This window comes from Salvia hispanica, chromosome 6, assembly GCF_023119035.1.
Source record: "Salvia hispanica cultivar TCC Black 2014 chromosome 6, UniMelb_Shisp_WGS_1.0, whole genome shotgun sequence".
NCBI lineage: Eukaryota > Viridiplantae > Streptophyta > Magnoliopsida > Lamiales > Lamiaceae > Salvia > Salvia hispanica.
In genome coordinates this window covers 14,804,118-14,821,551 of record NC_062970.1, presented here as the reverse complement: position 1 = coordinate 14,821,551, position 17,434 = coordinate 14,804,118, and the positions used below count along the sequence as shown (strand labels likewise).

The 17,434-nt window shown below is 37.1% G+C and overlaps 2 protein-coding genes across 2 annotated transcripts; one reads left to right on the top strand and one right to left on the bottom strand.

Moving 5' to 3' along the window:
• Window positions 1–833: 833 nt before the first annotated feature.
• On the bottom strand, window positions 834–3,952 carry LOC125196897 (centlein-like). Its single transcript, XM_048095557.1, has 6 exons — window positions 3,677–3,952; window positions 3,321–3,590; window positions 1,615–1,772; window positions 1,409–1,514; window positions 1,208–1,324; window positions 834–1,112 (listed from the first exon to the last, which is right to left on the bottom strand). Exons 1-6 carry the CDS (start codon window positions 3,866–3,868, stop codon window positions 978–980), a joined length of 978 nt encoding a protein of 325 aa, XP_047951514.1. The 5' UTR covers window positions 3,869–3,952; the 3' UTR covers window positions 834–977.
• A 4,064-nt stretch (window positions 3,953–8,016) lies between these two features.
• Window positions 8,017–14,854, top strand: LOC125192080 (cryptochrome-1-like). The gene is made up of 5 exons (XM_048089535.1): window positions 8,017–8,884; window positions 9,323–9,541; window positions 12,124–12,830; window positions 13,418–14,221; window positions 14,498–14,854. Exons 1-4 carry the CDS (start codon window positions 8,566–8,568, stop codon window positions 14,198–14,200), a joined length of 2,028 nt encoding a protein of 675 aa, XP_047945492.1. The 5' UTR covers window positions 8,017–8,565; the 3' UTR covers window positions 14,201–14,221; window positions 14,498–14,854.
• The last annotated feature ends 2,580 nt before the right edge of the window (window positions 14,855–17,434 follow it).

Below are 17,434 nucleotides of genomic sequence, written 5' to 3'. Positions count from 1 at the left end.
TTTATTCCAAAATTTGTATAAATACCACACCTTCTCTTGAATTCCAAAATCTATATAAATTCCTTCTTAATGGATTTCATCGACTATGATCTACAGGGGGAGATGGCTGAGTTCGTTAGAAGCCAAAATTGGCAAGCATCGGCCTATGCAATTGCACCTAGTCCGGCTACGGGGTCCTACCAGTAATTGCCAGTTAGACAACCGATTTGTTGTTGGTGAACACTAATGATAATGATATCATGATATGTAGACTATGATCACACGTAAAAAGGGTAAGGGCAAGAAGAATGCAATCGATACCACCAGGCCTCAAAAGTATAGTAGGCCCAATGAGACATTGTTCTTGGCGAAGGTCTTCATCGAATCATCGGTGTCTTCAAGGACCCCATTATCGGCAACTCCCAAAAGTGTTGAGTGTTCTAGGATCGGGTCACCAGAAAGTACGACGCTCAACAGCCAAATGGCATGACCGAGCGTGAGTACAAAATGCTTCGGAAGATGTCACATTTCTTCTTTTGAAAAAAATTTCCTCTCACATCAATTATAAAATTATATTTTCTCTCACCACTTAACACACAAAATATCATCTCCTAAAATTCCGTGTCATTTCCCAAGTGTGACATCTACTTTGGGACGGAGGGAGTACTTTTTTACTTTATTGTAGTTAGGAACTTAGGATTATTTTTTAAGAGCAGTAACGAGTCCCCGCCATAATTTGTGGCATGCTGCCTGTGCAGGATAACAAACCTGAGACTCGAGCCAGAGGTGTGGCCATTCGGCCTTAAACTCTGCCATGTGCCCGTGCAAAACTCAGGCCATTTCTTGGCTGAATGTAATCACAAGTATCAAAGCGTCTCATTTCGTTGCATCTATAATCACAACTACAGTGATCAATCATCATTACTTTCTCCCCAGAAATTTAGGAATTAGACAAATTAACAAGGGGATGAAAAAAATTAAAGACCAAATCTCTTGATTTACTGCTTGTGCATTCTCGATTCAGGGGAGTTAAATTGGAGTGGTGAGAGTGGCTGTCTCAGCATATTCACATCACTTGAATCAATCTTCTTCTCCACTGGGCTACTCATCTTGGGGCTGCATTTTCTTTTCCCCTTCAAACCACAAGAAATTCAAACGACATTAAATATGAACATAAATATGTTAATCAATCAATTAAATCCCCAAAAACATAACATATATCCTATACCTTTCCAGAAGCAGTGCCTCCACTTGAACCATTATTGTGCTTTTCCCTATAGCATTGCCTCATCAACCGTTTATTCTCCTCGTTCAGGACGTTGTTTTCTTCAAAGAAGGCATTCACCTGAAAGTACAGATATGTCTGATTCTTGCAGGTGAACTTACTTATACGACAACATGCGGGGGTAAGTTGCACTGGTTTACGTACCTCCTCTTCAGCTCTACGAAGGTTATTCGTTAAATGGTCCTTGTCTTCCTCTAGACTTTTCACCTTTGCTGCTAATGCTACAGCTTTCTGGGTTAAAGGACTCAAGCTGGATGAAATTAGAAGTTCAGTCAGAGTTTGGAACAACAATAATATTATGGCTGAAATCACAAATACTTAACAATGTTGATTTGCAGAATATATCCCACCTTGACCACAATGTCACTAACTTGTGGCAAACTTCAATTCCCGTATGTGCCTCTAGGAAGCTATGTGCAGTTGACACAATTTCGTCCTTGCCAAACATAGCAGTGAACAGTGAATTCACTAAACGATGTTCCTCTTCTGTATTGGTGGACTTGCCATCCTTTACCCATCAAATTAGACAGTGTGTCAGTACCAGAAGGATATTTCCAAGATAAAAGTGAAATAGGAAACTCCCTCAAAGAGCAGCATAGCTTAATTTTATGTCACCCAATCACACATAGAGATGTTTATAATACAAGAGGGGTATTCGATAACTAATAGATTGGGAAGCATCCCATAAACCAGCTGAAAAGGAATAGTACTTATTAAGAGAAGGCACTTAAAGCAATACACTATCAAAGAAAGGAAGCAATTATGCAGCTCAAAAAGCCCAGTAAAAGAATAAAAAACTCTGTTGGTCACACAAAAGGTTTTTCAGTTACTAAAACGGTATCCAGAATCGTTATGAGTTCCATATCCAGCTCTATTGTACAGCAACTTCAACAACACAGAAAACAGACATTAAAAGTTAAGGTGGATTAGTTTCTCTCATATACAGTGCATTTTGCAAAGAAAACCAAACCAAAACAAGTCCCTTACCGGCAACGGAATATTAAAGAACTTTAAAGTAAAAAAGGAGGCTCTCTAACAAACCTTATCCGGACTAAAAGCTTGAAGCAACTACGGACATGCTTTCAGAATAAAAAAAGTAGTAATTCTGTATCAACATGACTACTTCATAAAAACTTGAAATCTCAATTTTGAGGGAGCACAGAGTTTGGAAAATCTTCAATGCAATTGAACTGGCCACCTAAAAAGGATAAAATGTGCCAAAAAAAAGGAAACATATACTATTGTCTGAAATCGAATTGGGGAGGACAGCTTTAGGACTTTTAAGGGACTCCAAGTAATTTACTAATAGGTTCTGATCATGTTATGTTTTAAGAATTTGTCAATATGTGTTTAGTATATATGAGCAGATAAAGCAATGACAAGTCCAGCAAAACATCATTACATCATAAAATGCACCTCCATGTGCACCATTCCAACTAATATACACAATTAACAAAAAGTCAAAAAACAGTCTTCTACTTGGTTGTTCACTAAAACCATTATAGGCTCAACATTTTCTGGTAATGATCCATATAGTGAAGTAGGCAAGAAACCAAAACCTAAAATAAGAAAACATAGGGAGTATAACAATTAACAAGGAAAAGGTGTATAGGAGGTGGCAGGTAATACAAGTGAGACCTGCCCAGACTAACAAAGAGGAGAGATTAGACTTGAAAAGTACTAACAAAAAGGGACAACACTTATAGTTCACCTCAATCGACCAGTAACTCAATAAGATTGTGAACAAGGATAATGACATGGAAAATCTAACATAAAACACAGAGTAATGTAGATATGAAACTACACATTGTTCATGTATCTTTAGTAACTCTGAGTGTCAGACAGGCTTTTGAAGGAATTCAGCTGAAAATTTTCAAGCCTAGAAGAACTGGGAACCAAAAAATGAGAATTTGAAGAGGGCATAAATGTATCAAGTGATTCGCTACCATGGAGTATTGTTTAGCAAATAAAAAATAAATAAACCTAGCCCGAATCCACAAAACAAAAAAATGAAAAAGAAGAATTAAATCAACGAAAATCAAGAAATTAAAATTACCAACTGCGGGGATTGACACTTGTAGAAATACAACTCTTCCTCCAATATCTTTTTCTCCTCCTCTAAATCACGATTCCGTACCTCAGCTTCCTTGGCTCTCTCGTCCGCCTCGTTCGCAAAATCCATCAAAGCTTCACGATCGTGGTCATAGAGCGAGCACTCTCTCTCCCATTTATTGCACGCCGCCAACAGATTAGAGCATTCCGTCGCCAATTTCTGGTTTTCCTCCACAAATTTCTTCAAAGCCACCGCATTCATGCTCGCCTCGGCCTGAAGAACAGAAGCAGGAAACAATTCCTTGTTCAAAAATCGAAAATTCCGAAAGTGAAATTCGAGGAGAAGCAGCAAATACAAACCCTAGATCGTTCAATGGCGTCATCTTTCTCTTTTAGCTTGGATTGCAGAGAGAGATACTGGCGACGGAGGTGAGTCCGCGACGCTTCGACCGCTCGAAGTTTAAAAAGAAGTGCGTCGGTAGAGACCGCCAGACCGACGCTGTGATCGATTGATTCTCTTATGTAATCATCAGTTTCTTGGGGGATTTCCATGTCAAAGGGATTTCGAAATTGGATCTTCAACTACGAGAAGGAGATGTAGCAGGATTGCAGAAAATTTGAAATGAGAGGGATTCGTAACTCAAAATAGCCGTTTGTACTCTTTCAATAAACAATTGTAGTATTTAATAGGGAAATTGGTCTCTAAAACCATGAACTTTGCCCAAAATTTGGTATTTTTCATGAATTTTGAAATTGGTATATAATATCACGAACTTTGCATTTTGTTTGATATTTCCCACGGCATGTTTATTACTATATTTGACTAACTTACGAGACTTTTATCATACTTGACACAATTAAATCAACGTGGTTTTCAACGTGACTTTTTATACTACATGTTATGAACTTAAAAAGTGGTTTCAAATATTATAAAACATATCACGATTGTTTATGTTAAATAAGATTTTGATGAAAATATCTTATTTGAGTAAGTTTGGGAAATACCAAACAAAATGCAAAGTTCGTGATATTATATACCAATTTCAAAGTTCATTGGAAATACCAAATTTTGGGCAAAGTTCATGGTTTTAGAGACCAATTTTCCTATTTAATACTCCATTATTAGTGTTTTCGTGATTAAATTATTTTTATATTTCATTGAGTCTTAAAAAAATAGAGTAGGTGGTAAATAACATGGGTTTCAATCAACAATAGTAAATTAACAGAAACAGAAAAAAAGTTGGTGGAAGTAGAGTGTTATAGATAGTGCAGTCAATATTATTAATATAGTAAATTTAAGTGTTTAAAAATTTTCATATTTAAAAATTGGTCTAATTTTGATGGACGACCTAAAATAATAAAATTATTAATATTATATTTTTTTGTTGACGACCTAAAATGATAAAATATGATATTTGAAAACGATACAAATTTTAATACATAAATGATATAGTAAGAGGAAAGTATTGTATATGTCTCGACTAAATTGAGTTGTATTCCTTTTTGGGATGTAGCAACTAAGTTGAGTTGTATTCCTTTTTGGTATGTAGCAAAGTTGAACCATTTCATTTTTTGACAATAAATAAAATATTGAGTAAGGGCCAAAATTGGTTCTGAACATATGACCATTTTACGTTTTTAGTCCTAAACATTATCTTTTGGATTTGGTGGTCCTGAACATATGAAAATTTGATCATTTTGGTCCTCCGTCAACATTTCCGTTAAAAACTAACGGTTAACAGGGTTTAATATCGATTTTGACCAAATTAAACTTTTAATTCTGATTTTTTAATCCCTTAAAAGCAAATAATTCAAAAAGGGAAAAATTTTAAAGAGTAAAAGTAAAACTCTCTGTAGTGAAGATGGATTCTATGAATTTCAATGGAGAATTCTAATTCTATGAATCTTTCGATGCCATCTTCGATCTCGTGAGCATGATTTGGTAATGGCCGGAGTCGTGGCCGAGCCAGCCGCTCTGGATCCAGAGAAACCCCATGGCGCAGCCGCAGTGGGCGTGGAGGAGCGCGCCGTGGCAGAAAACGATGCCGTAGAGGCAGAGGGAGAAGAGCATTGCGATGGCGGTGAGGGAGAAGAGCAAGTTGTGGCCTTTCCTGTCGAAGAGCCCTAATTTGGTGAATTCATGGACGAGCTTGCTGTAGTCCTTGGAGACTTCGGAAACGACATAGTTTTGGAGGTGGAGGTGATTGTGGAAGGGGGCGAGGTGGGACCAGGCGTGGGCGGGGTGGTAGGCGACGTATGCGTCGGTGGCGTCGCGGCCGGCGAGGTTGAGGAGGGGGAGGTCGTCGCCGGGGTGGCATTTGATCCAATCGGAGACGTCGTAGATTTTTCCCTGGATTGAGATCCAGAGGTCACTGGGCTTTTTCCTCGGCGCTGATGTATTTCTTGGTTTCCGCCATTGTTGAAAAGATTTGATTTTGAGAGGTGGGCTTTTGAAGAAGAGGAGAGTGGTGAGCTCTGCTATGGTTGGCTATGGAGGTTTTTTTCTCTCTACTGTGTTGAGCTTGAGCGCAGAGGTGGGTCACAAACATGGTCACTTTTATCTGGCCATGTTATTATGGAGATATTATCTTCCCCCTTGACTAGGGTTTGAGAGAAAGAGGAAGGAAGAAGATGAAAGATGAGAGGAAGGAAGAAGATGAAATTGAAGTGTAAAAGTAATTAGAGAATTAATTAGGGATTAAAAAATCAGAATTAAAAGTTTAATTTGGTCAAAATCGGGATTAAACCCTGTTGACCGTTAGTTTTTAACGAAAATATTGACGGAGGACCAAAATGATCAAATTTCTATATGTTCAGGACCACAAAATCCAAAAGATAATCTTTAGGACAAAAAACGTAAAATGATCATATGTTCAGGACCAATTTTGGCCTTTACTCTAAAATATTTAATCGCTCTTATTTTATTCCATCACATACTTTACCCAGTCTTTATCTTTCCTACTTTATTCCTCTCTCCAACTTTTTAACACAATTTGTTAATCTCCGTACCGAAAAGTTTTGACTCAACTTAGTTGCAACAGATTGAGTATACTCCATCCCACTGAAGATGACCCACTTTTCTTTTAAGTTTGTCTCGACCAAGATAACCCACTTAAAATGGAAACACATTTATCTCTACTTTATTCCATCTATCTTTCTTTACTCTTTTCATTTAACAGACAAAATTAAACTATATAAAATCTCGTACCAGACAAGGAATGGATCATCTTCTCTGAAACGGAGGGAGTAGTTAAAATAATGTTAGTAGAAGATGACACCTATAAAAGTAAGAAAAAAGTAGAAAATATAGTTGAAATAGTATTAGTGGATGATGGAGCATAAAAATAATAAAGTAAGAGAGAAGAAGAAAATTTTCATTAAATATACATGGACTATTTATATGAGATCGACTAAAAAGAAAATATGACCTCTTTCTATTAGGCAAAGAGAGTATTAAAATATATTTCATTCATTCCTCGGTAGTCAAAGTCATTTTTTTAAATCATTTTGGACTAATTGAGTCTTTTTCATTTTAAAAAAAAAACGTTATTAGCTTTTTATTTTATTCTTTCTATATCTGTTAATTATAATTCAAACTTTATTTTTTATTAATCTTTAAATATTAATTTCTTAAAGTTATGTTCAATTGCAATGCCTCAATCTTATAATGCAATTATGTAAGGATTATTGGATTATTAAAATTTAAAGACATTGTAAATGAGACTACAAGAAAGCCACAAAGGTGAGTATGGATTAAACGTGTACTAGTGTTCGGTCTTCTAAATAAAATAATACCAAGATATAAGGTAGGATTGAGTTGTGAGATTATTTTAGTTATAGGGGATTAACTATGACTAATTAACTCATGATTATTCATTTAAGATAGAGTTGAGAGACTAAATTTAATGAACCAAACACACTACTAATTTAATCTCGGGATACAATCTTGCAAACCAAACACCCAATACTATTGTACTTCCTCCGTCCCATAAGAATATGCACTATTTTTGTTTTAGTCCGTTTCACAAGAATATGCACCTTCCAATTTTAAAAACTCTTTTCTTTCTAATTAGTTGGGATCCATTCCCTGACAATTTTCTCTCTACCTCTCTATTACTTAACCAATTTTGAATGAAAATCTGTATTGAATCTAAAGTGGATATTCTTTGAAAACGGCATGTATATATATTTTATTTCTTAAAAATAAAAACTTTTTGTTTTACTTCGTCTTGTAAAAATATAAATGTTCTGTTCTAGAAAATTTTGGTCTCTTTTTTTTACTTTAATAATTTTGTATTAAATTGGTGAAGTTTTAAAAGTGTACTCCCTCTGTCCCATTAGAAATGAAACATTTTCCTTTTTAGTTTGTCCCATTAAAAATGAAACGTTTCCTAAAATGGAAACATACCTATCTCTACTTTTTCATCTCTCTTACTTTACTCTCTCTTCATTAACTCACAAAACAACATTACATAAAAACTTGTGCCGATTCCTAAATGTTGCATATTTAATGGGACGGAGGGAGTATATTTTTACAAGAAAGATGGAATATTAATTGCTTTCTTTGTTCATTATAGTGATCAGTGACTTTCTTAGCCGATACGATATATTATCATTTCACCAAAGGCTGCACCCAATATTCTTGAATAAGGACAGTGCGATCGTAAAGATGTTCCATGGCTTGAAAAAGGTGAGCTCCGGTATCACTTTCAAGTTTCAACTAGGCAATAATTCACACAAAAAAGGAAAAACTGGAGATTTGGTTTCCACCCTGTCAATAGTGGAAGGATTAAGGAAGGCACTAGATCAGAGAGCGGAGTTTTGTTTGGTAGCAGAGCAAACAGGATGATAGATAAGAGACGAAGATACTTGTTAAAAATATTGATAAAACTCTCCTAAAAAGTTGTGGCTGCAATTCCCTCGTAGCCCCACTCTCTCCACCAATCGTATTCACTCCCCTCTTTCGCTCTTTCTCAACCAAATGGTCTGCCTTTTGCCTTTTACTACTGCGCCTTGCCCTGCTTTGATACTCCCATTATTAACTCCAAGATTCATTCGGTATTTAATTCTTCAGCACACGTTTGTAATTAGGCGTTTTCGGATTCCGATGTGAAAAGGGAAGATTTTTAAGCTGAGAATTCTGCAATCAAGCGCCAATTGAATTATGGTTCCTGGATAGCACACCGAGTTTGTGTCCTTGTGTGTGAGTTAATTTGGGGGTTTTTATTGATTGGATTTAGTTGAGAAAGATGGGAATTCCCGGAGGTGGATGTAGTATAGTTTGGTTCAGGAGAGATCTCCGGGTGGAAGATAATCCGGCGCTGGCAGCGGGGATGAGGGCCGGGGCGGTGGTGGCTGTGTTTGTTTGGGCGCCGGAGGAGGAGGGGCACTACTTCCCTGGTAGGGTCTCTAGATGGTGGCTGAAGAATAGTTTATCACACCTTGATAGCTCTTTGAGGAGCCTTGGCACTCCCCTCCTCACTAAGAGATCCACTGATAGTGTTTCTTCTCTTCTTGAAGTTGTCAAATTAACTGGTGCTGGCCAGCTGTTTTTCAACCATTTATATGGTTAGTCTATCTGTTCAAGGAATCATATTTTTGTTTGGATTGTTGCTAATAATTATCCAAACTGGAAAAGTGATTGTGTTCATAAATCTTTCTTTGATCTTGGTTTAGTGATGTTTACTTCATACTCTTAGATCCCCTCTTGTGGAAGGAAACCATAGTTTTGAGCATGTTTTGGGAAGAGTTATGAGACCTTTGTTGTTGTTGTGTGTTCTACACTTCTACTGGTACTGGTGGATGCTATATCACTTTAAAAGTGACCGTGTTGATTTATTTTTGCTGCTAGTGTGTCCTAATCAACATGATACTTATATGAATGAATCTGGATTTTGAATTTAGCAATGCTTAGTTTAGATCCCTCATGTGAGGGCGGGAAACATTGTTTTCAGCATGTTTATGGGCAGTATTATGACACCTTTGTTGTTTGTGCTGTACTGTTAGATCCTATATCACTTGTAAGGGATCACCGGGTAAAGGAAGTCTTGACTGCTGAAGGCGTTACTGTCCGTTCCTTCAATGCAGACTTGCTCTATGAACCATGGGAAGTTCTTGACCAGGACGGTCGGCCATTCAATACTTTCTCAGGATTCTGGGACAGATGCCTCAGTATGCCGTATGATCCTGAAGCTCCTCTCCTCCCGCCTAAAAGGATTTTTCCTGGTACTACTCATTTGCAGACTTTTTACCCTAATTATATTCTTCAATATCATCTTCTTAGTTGGTCAGAGCTGATTTGAGGCTTGCATACTTTTTTCCTTTGTAGTGAACTGCTATAGGTTCATTAGTGGAAGCACTGCATCTATCTCTAGTTTGTAGTAGCATCCTTATCTATTTCTAGTTATAAATCTTTCTGAGGTTTGCAGACAAGACATTGACAATGGTTGAGGCGCTGGTATTGAACATGTTGATTTGCAATGTGCTCTTCCAATTGTTTCCATTGTTATACTTCTTTCACAGGGGTTTTAAAGTATCAGTTTTGATAGGTACATACGTAACAAATTTTTATCCTTGCTGGTGCTGGTTGACCTTCACAAGGTGATAGATACCGTTGAAGTGAACATGAAGATTACTTGTTCCCCTCGAGTGACAATAGTTTGCGCTGAGTGTTTCGTCTATAATTTTCATCTCAGTGGGTTGGGGGATACAGTGAATTCAAGTTTGGAATAGTTAAAAAACAACCCTGAGTGAGAACTGCCAATATACATGAAATGTTGATTGAAATTGACAGACCAAATACTTGGTAAGAAATAGCCTGTGTGTAATGGAAACAATTTTTTGAAATATTAAAAAGTAGTGAAGGGTTTATAGCATCAAGACCTGCATTTAAAACTCATTGGTGGTGACTGAGGGGAACTTTTCGCAAATCCTAACTATTACAACCCGAAGCATAAAACTGATATTTGGGTGATAAATCTTATAAAATCAATTAACTGTCAGATGTAAGGCTTCCTATGCCAGTGGTTTCAAATCTGCACTGACCAATCTTTATTTTAAGAATATAATCTCTGGAATGATTGATCACAAAAGAAAGAAAGGGGTGCTTCTTTTGTTTGTGCTTGATTCCGTAAAACGTGAAACCCCATTTCCACATGTCCTGCTGTGTGAGTTTTGTGTTTGTACTTTGTAGTAATACCTAGTCATTTCTTTCAGTTGCATAATAACATCGATCTCTTGGTGCTAATCTGCTCAACTTTGTCCACCTCTGATAGAAGTTGTTCCCCATGTTCCCTGTGCAATTTATGGAGTCTAGTTAGTATAGTTTATTAGAGAGAGTTTTTATATTTTATAGTTAAAGTCAAGTTATGAGTCTTTAGTAATTTGTTATTCCTGTTTTAATTGTCAAGAAATATAGTATCTTTTTCAGTGTGTTGCTGCTGTGGCCCTTTTCAGTGGAGCAGCCTCCCGAGACAGTTTTATCTTTTAATTGTTCTAGGTTCCCTGTTTCATATTCCTATCCTGTTCCCATCCCCTGTCACCATCATATCACTTCTCTATCAATTGGTGCAGCGAACGATTGTGCACACACAAAACGCAGACTCGTTTGGAGGCTTTAGAGAAGGCGACGGAGGATCAAGAACCTCGCACATCAGTGATCGAGTTGAATATCGATGCACTAAGCGATGGCTTCGATGCATCGGCAGCCAACACCGTTCCTGAAGATGATGCTCGAAAATTTCCTGCAACAACCTGGGCTGCTGGCTATTCCTTTGCCAGTTCCGCAGCCGTAATGCGTCCAAGTGTGGCAGCCCCAGAAACCTTCATTTCCTGCCCCGCTTCCGTCCAGTCACCTTTCCATTACCAATTTACCGGGCCAAATGGATTTTCGGCTAGAAAGATCAAACATGCCCTCCGTCTCCAACAACATCGGGAAAATTCTCCCATCTCCTGTTATGGCAACGATTCTGCTGCCGCTGCCCCTTTCTACTATTACCGGAACACTGCCAGTTCCTTGCCCTGCCCTGAAAACCTCATTGTTTCTGTTTGTTGTGTCACTTTCAACACCAGCTGCTGTCAACGTTTCTTGCTTCCCACCTCCACCGTATGTGCCGTCTGCTCCTGTGAGCAGTGTTCTTTCGCGCCTCTGCTGCACACCATGTCTTTGTTGGTGTGCCATTGTTTCCGTTGGATGACCTTGAATGCGCTGCAGATTGCCGGCACACATGGCTGCTTTGCACCGTTTTCTGTCCAATGTGGTTCAGCACAGTACCTCAGCCTTGAGGGAAGGCAGTTTCAACAAGTGGAGTGTTGATAGAGGATGTTCCCCATGTTCCCCCTTGCAATACCTTCCATTATCTTTCCTTAGTTAATACTTATTATGTTTATTAATTACATATTTGTTTATAAATATGGCTTATGTTCCTATGTTTTATTTGTCAAGAAATATCGTATCTTTTTCAGCATGTCGCTGCTGTATCCCTTTTCATAGGAGCAGACCCCCAGATGATTTTTTCCTTGAATTGTTATCTGATCCGTATTTCCTGTTCCTATCTGTTTCCAGTCACCATCACATCTCTTCTCGATCAATGTCCATGCAGAGAATTGCACGTCCTCATTAATGTGTTTCTATCAATGTCAATGTTAACATATCCTTTCCAATTGCCTTTGGCTAAAATCGAAGTAATATATTATTGCTAATTCTTAGTGGACTAACAAACTAAATATTATTCTTCGTTAAAGCAATTGTCTTTTACAAGTTTCAGTCTAATATGATATCATTCTAACTGCTGCTTGCTCTCATCCAGGTGATGTGTCGAGATGCAATCCTGACACGTTAGTATTTGAAGATGAGTCAGAGAAAGGAAGCAATGCCCTTCTCGCTCGGGCATGGTCCCCTGGCTGGAGCAATGCCGATAAAGCCCTAACAACCTTCTTAAATGGACCCCTCATAGAGTACTCCAAGAATCGTCGAAAGGCTGATAGTGCCACAACCTCTTTTCTATCCCCCCATTTGCATTTTGGGGAAGTCAGTGTTCGTAAGGTTTTCCATCTTGTTCGCATTAAGCAAGTTCTTTGGGCCAATGAAGGTAACAAAGCAGGTGAAGAGAGTGTTAATTTGTTCCTCAAAAGTATAGGGCTGAGGGAGTATTCCAGATACATGAGTTTCAATCATCCTTACAGCCATGAAAGGCCGTTACTTGGCCACCTCAGGTATTTCCCTTGGGTTGTGGACGAGGGCTACTTCAAGGCATGGAGACAAGGCCGGACTGGATATCCTCTGGTGGATGCTGGAATGAGGGAGCTATGGGCCACTGGATGGCTACATGATCGGATACGTGTTGTAGTCTCGAGTTTCTTTGTCAAGGTTCTGCAGCTGCCTTGGAGATGGGGAATGAAGTACTTCTGGGATACCCTGCTGGATGCAGATCTTGAGAGCGATGCCCTTGGTTGGCAATATATTACTGGAACAATTCCAGATGGTCGAGCATTTGACCGCCTTGATAACCTACAGGTCCGTACTCACAACTTTTCTTGATGCTTTTGGATGCACTGACAGTTGACATTAATCAATGGACTGCTGTTTCTGTCTCTCATATTATAGTAAAAATTGTAAAAAACCTCTCTTTTTTTTAATACCCATATCATTGCAAAAATAGATGAATAATTGTTGAAATGGAAAAAAGCCTTTCTATTTTGGGCAAGTGATTTTCCTTATATGTATATCATGTGTATATCGATTGCATTTCTTTGAATTTTTGACATCTGGTTAAAAACCTTGTCACTGTGTGATAAATGTTCGAAGAATTTGACATACCCATGAAGGGTGTTTTACTGGTACCTTGACTATCTATGCTTTTACTTTGTACTTGAATTTCCAAATATATTGAATTTTCTTAAACATGCCATGATAAGTGACATACAATGCGTCCCTGAACTTGTATTATTTAGCTCCATGCTTCTACCGGATTAAGTTGCTCTAAGGGTCTCAGTGTCTCGCACATTTTTGTTGGTTCTTTGCTTTGCTCCAATTACTTGGAGAATTTCCAATTTGATGATTTCAACAAAGTTGAGAACTAGATTTCTATTATGTTTTGATAGATTGAGGGTTACAAGTTCGATCCAAACGGAGAATATGTTCGAAGATGGCTCCCTGAACTTTCTAGATTGCCAACAGAGTGGATACATCATCCATGGAATGCGCCAGAAAGTATGCTACAAGCTGCTGGAATCGAACTTGGTTCGAATTACCCTCTTCCTATAGTCGAAATAGATGCTGCAAAAGCTAGGTTGGAAGAAGCACTTGCACAAATGTGGCAGCAGGAAGGGGCTTCACAAACTGCAATCGAGAATGGAATGGAAGAGGGCCTTGGGGACTCGTTTGAATACACTCCTATTGCATTCCCTCCAGACACAGACATGGAGATGGACAATGAACCTATCAGAAACAATCCTCCAAATGCAGTCATTCGCCGCTATGGGGATCAAATGGTACCAAGCATGACCTCTTCTTTCATCCGCGTTGCAGATGAAGAGACGTCAGTTGATCTCAGAAGCACAGGCGATGACAATAGAGCTGAGGTCCCTTCAAATGTAAACCCTGCAGAGGAGCCGAGAAGAGAACGACGCGGCCAAGCTATAATCCAGACAGGTAGAACGAATGATGGTTTCCTACAATCCAATTTCGCAAGAGGTCGTAGAAATTCTGAAGATTCAACAGCAGAGTCATCCAGTACCACTAGAAGAGAGAGAGACGGCGGGATTGTCCCAGTTTGGTCCCCTTCGAATTCCACATACTCTGATCCATTCCGAGGTGAAGAGAACAGCATTAGCACCAGTTCGTCTTACTTGGCTAGGCATCCACAGGCTCATCAGCTATTCTGAAAGGCAGCTTTCTCAAAATGGGTAAAAGCTACATTCTTTGTACTCTTTTTATATCAAAGATCATAGTAATATATTTGAAAGACTGCCTTTACCATATGAGGATGCTTAGATTAATCTTCAATGTTGAAACTCCATTTTTTTTTTCTCAAACTGGGTAAAAGCTACATTCTTTGTGGAGTACTTTTTTTACATCAATATTTTTTTTAGAATGTGCATTTACCATGTGAATATCCTTGAGCTTCAATGTTGAAACTTCATTTTTTTCTTTAATGAGGGTACTCGTCGATTTTAATGCAGATCTGTAAACGAGATTCTACTCGCTGACAAGGCCTGTTCATAATAATTGTCTTGTTATTAAATAACCGGGAATGGTTGTTGAAGGATTCGGGCAAATGGAGGGCTCCCAAGAGGTAAGAGGCTCGCGATCGCCTGTGCTGTTTGTAACACTGTGATCAAAGTGTGCAACTATTTCTAATTTGGTAGGTTACAATGTATAGTATATATATCTAAATATATTGTTCCAGAGTTATTATTTGGTCGTATATGATGATATGAAGGTGTAGTATAAAAGTGAGATAGACAGACTGTTATCTATTCCTCATGTATATACTCAGGATATGTTTTTTTGTATTAAGCTGCCACATTTTATCTTCATGATATTTGGTTTGGTGTTTATATGATATCTGACGTAGGACAGATCTAATATTCAGATTTTTATTCTTTAGTGGAGTAGTATATAGTACTACTATACAATTGAGATCTCTGTCTCAAAAGCTGAAATATTAATGTTAAATAACAATTTTCAGCACTGACAATTTTTTATGTCGATTGTCATTACAAATGATCAATTAGCGCACTTTGAAGTTTTAGAGTGGACATTTTTATTTTTTATTGCGCCATCTCGGGTCAAATACTCTTGAAATCACCTATCTTTATTTATCGTAATCTCAACTTCTGGTTATGGCGCTTGTCTAACAACTTCAATTGGAAAACTAGGTCACGCTTATCTACAAATGACGATGCTAATAGAATATATTATTCATAATTCGACAATATTGACGGACCGGGTTATGATTTACTCGATTTTTAAATTTTGTTTCATTTTGTTATTGATTAGTTCTTTGTGTTTTAATTCATAGGCTTAATTAAATAATAATGGACAAATTTGAAACATTTCATAAATTTTTGCAGCAGAAGCATCATATTTGGTGCTAATGCATAGAAAAGTCTAAAAATGAGTTTGGATTTGGTGTATGGTTTAAAAAGTTTTTTACACCAAAAATGAGTTTTAGTGTATGTCTGGAATAGTCTAATCTAGTGGATGTGTTTTTGTATGTGCTCCTTCCTCTTTCTTATATATGAACAAATATAATATACTCCCTCTGTCCCACAAAAGATGTCACACTTGTGGGATGGCACGAGATTTTAGGAGGTTTTGTTTTGTGTGTTAAATGGAGAGAGAAAATATAATTTTTATATTCATGTGAGAGAGAATTTTTTTCAAAAAGAGAAATGTGACATCTTTTGCGGGACAAACTAAAAGGGAAAGTGTGTCATTTTTTGTGGGACGTGAGGGAGTAGTAACTATTAATCGAACGATCTGATTAAGTGATCTATGAAGCAAATGGTTGTATAACTTTCATGGCCAAACAATTATAAAAAAATTACGAGGACTATTATGCATACTATTTTTGATAACTTGTAATTATGGTGGAAATTGAAGTTATATCATTGTCCTTAAATGCAACATCTAAATACATTGATAAAATCACATTTCTATGAATGACACACAAATGAAAAACAAAAATTTTCTCAACATCATGTAATGCATGGGAATCATTAATTTTTATTTAAACATTATTTGCCTATGAAGATTTTCTTGTCCTCAATTTCTTCACCAATAAATATTTATATGACTAGAAAAGGGTGGAAAAAACAATGACATGTTGGAAATTTGATCAATCGAAGTTAAAGGCTGATTGTCTGGAAACAGCTTTTTAACGTCCTTCTATAAGTTAGGATGGATCAATTTTGTAGCGATATGTGAAAGAAAATCAATTAAATGATAATTAGAAGAAAAAAAATTGAAATTAAATATATATTAGCTAAGTATATCTTTTTTTCACACTTTTTCATAAGAAACGACGATAAATATTCAGTAGAAGTTAACAAGAAGTGGCGACAAAATACGCTTAGTTCCTCAATCATATCAACTAGCTACAAAGTCACATCCCTTACATAATAAAACAATGAATCTTGCATATACTATAGTATTAATTAATAACTTTTGTGACAGCAAAATATATTCAACGTACGCACACTAATAAAATTATAAAGAATCTGCCGCCTCCTGAATTCGAATAGATATCTGCATTTGCGTCCACGCTGAAATGAAAATCATTTTTACAGTAAAGAGGGTTTTTTTTTTTATTTGAATATCTGAAATCCGAACACATTCTTAATTTCTTATTGTATAGCTAAGAGAAATTATTTAGCCAATGACTTTAACTTTTAATCATTTAAAATAATCATCAAAAAGTTGATCGATAAAATTAGAAAGAGGTGAATAAAACAATAGTACTCCCTCCGTTCCAGATAATTCGACCTAGTATTCCATTTCGGGTCGTCCTACATAATTTGTCTCACTTCACTTTTACTATTTTTGGTAGTGGACCTCATATTCCACTAACTCATTCATACTCATATTTTATTATAAAACTAATACTTTAAAAGTAGGACCCACATCCCATCAACTTTTTCAACTCACCTTCCATTAGATTTCTTAAAACTCGTGCCGGGTCAAAGTGTCCCAAATTATCTGGGACGGAGGGAGTATATTGCTACTACATCTGTCCCACAAAGGTTGTCCCATTTTTCCCTTTCCGTCCGTCCCACAAAATTTTCTCATTTCACTTTTTACCATTTTTGGTAGTAGATCCATATTCCACTAACTTATTCCTACTGACATTTTATTATAAAACTAATATTCTAAAGTAAGACTCACATTCCACCAACTTTTTTAACTTACTTTTTTATATTTCTTAAAACTCCTGGACGTTCAAAGTAAGACAATGTTTATGGAACAGAGGAAGAGTAATTGATAAAGACTAAGCTAAAATAGAGGAATTTCGAAAGAAAATATAAAATTGATCCAAATAGAGTCCATCATTCCTCCATTAACCTAATAATTAACAACCAAACTAATGGTCCAAAATCCAGCCATTTTACCTTTCC

Coding starts and splice junctions, on each gene's coding strand:
- LOC125196897 (XM_048095557.1), bottom strand. CDS start 3,868: ATGGAAATCCCCCAAGAAACTGATGATTACATAAGAGAATCAATCGAT. Junction 1,773..3,320: donor AGTGTCAATCCCCGCAGTTG/GTAATTTTAATT, acceptor TGATGGGTAAAG/GATGGCAAGTCCACCAATAC. Junction 1,113..1,207: donor GAGGCACTGCTTCTGGAAAG/GTATAGGATATA, acceptor TGTGGTTTGAAG/GGGAAAAGAAAATGCAGCCC.
- LOC125192080 (XM_048089535.1), top strand. CDS start 8,566: ATGGGAATTCCCGGAGGTGGATGTAGTATAGTTTGGTTCAGGAGAGAT. Junction 8,885..9,322: donor GTTTTTCAACCATTTATATG/GTTAGTCTATCT, acceptor CTGTACTGTTAG/ATCCTATATCACTTGTAAGG. Junction 12,831..13,417: donor ACCGCCTTGATAACCTACAG/GTCCGTACTCAC, acceptor ATGTTTTGATAG/ATTGAGGGTTACAAGTTCGA.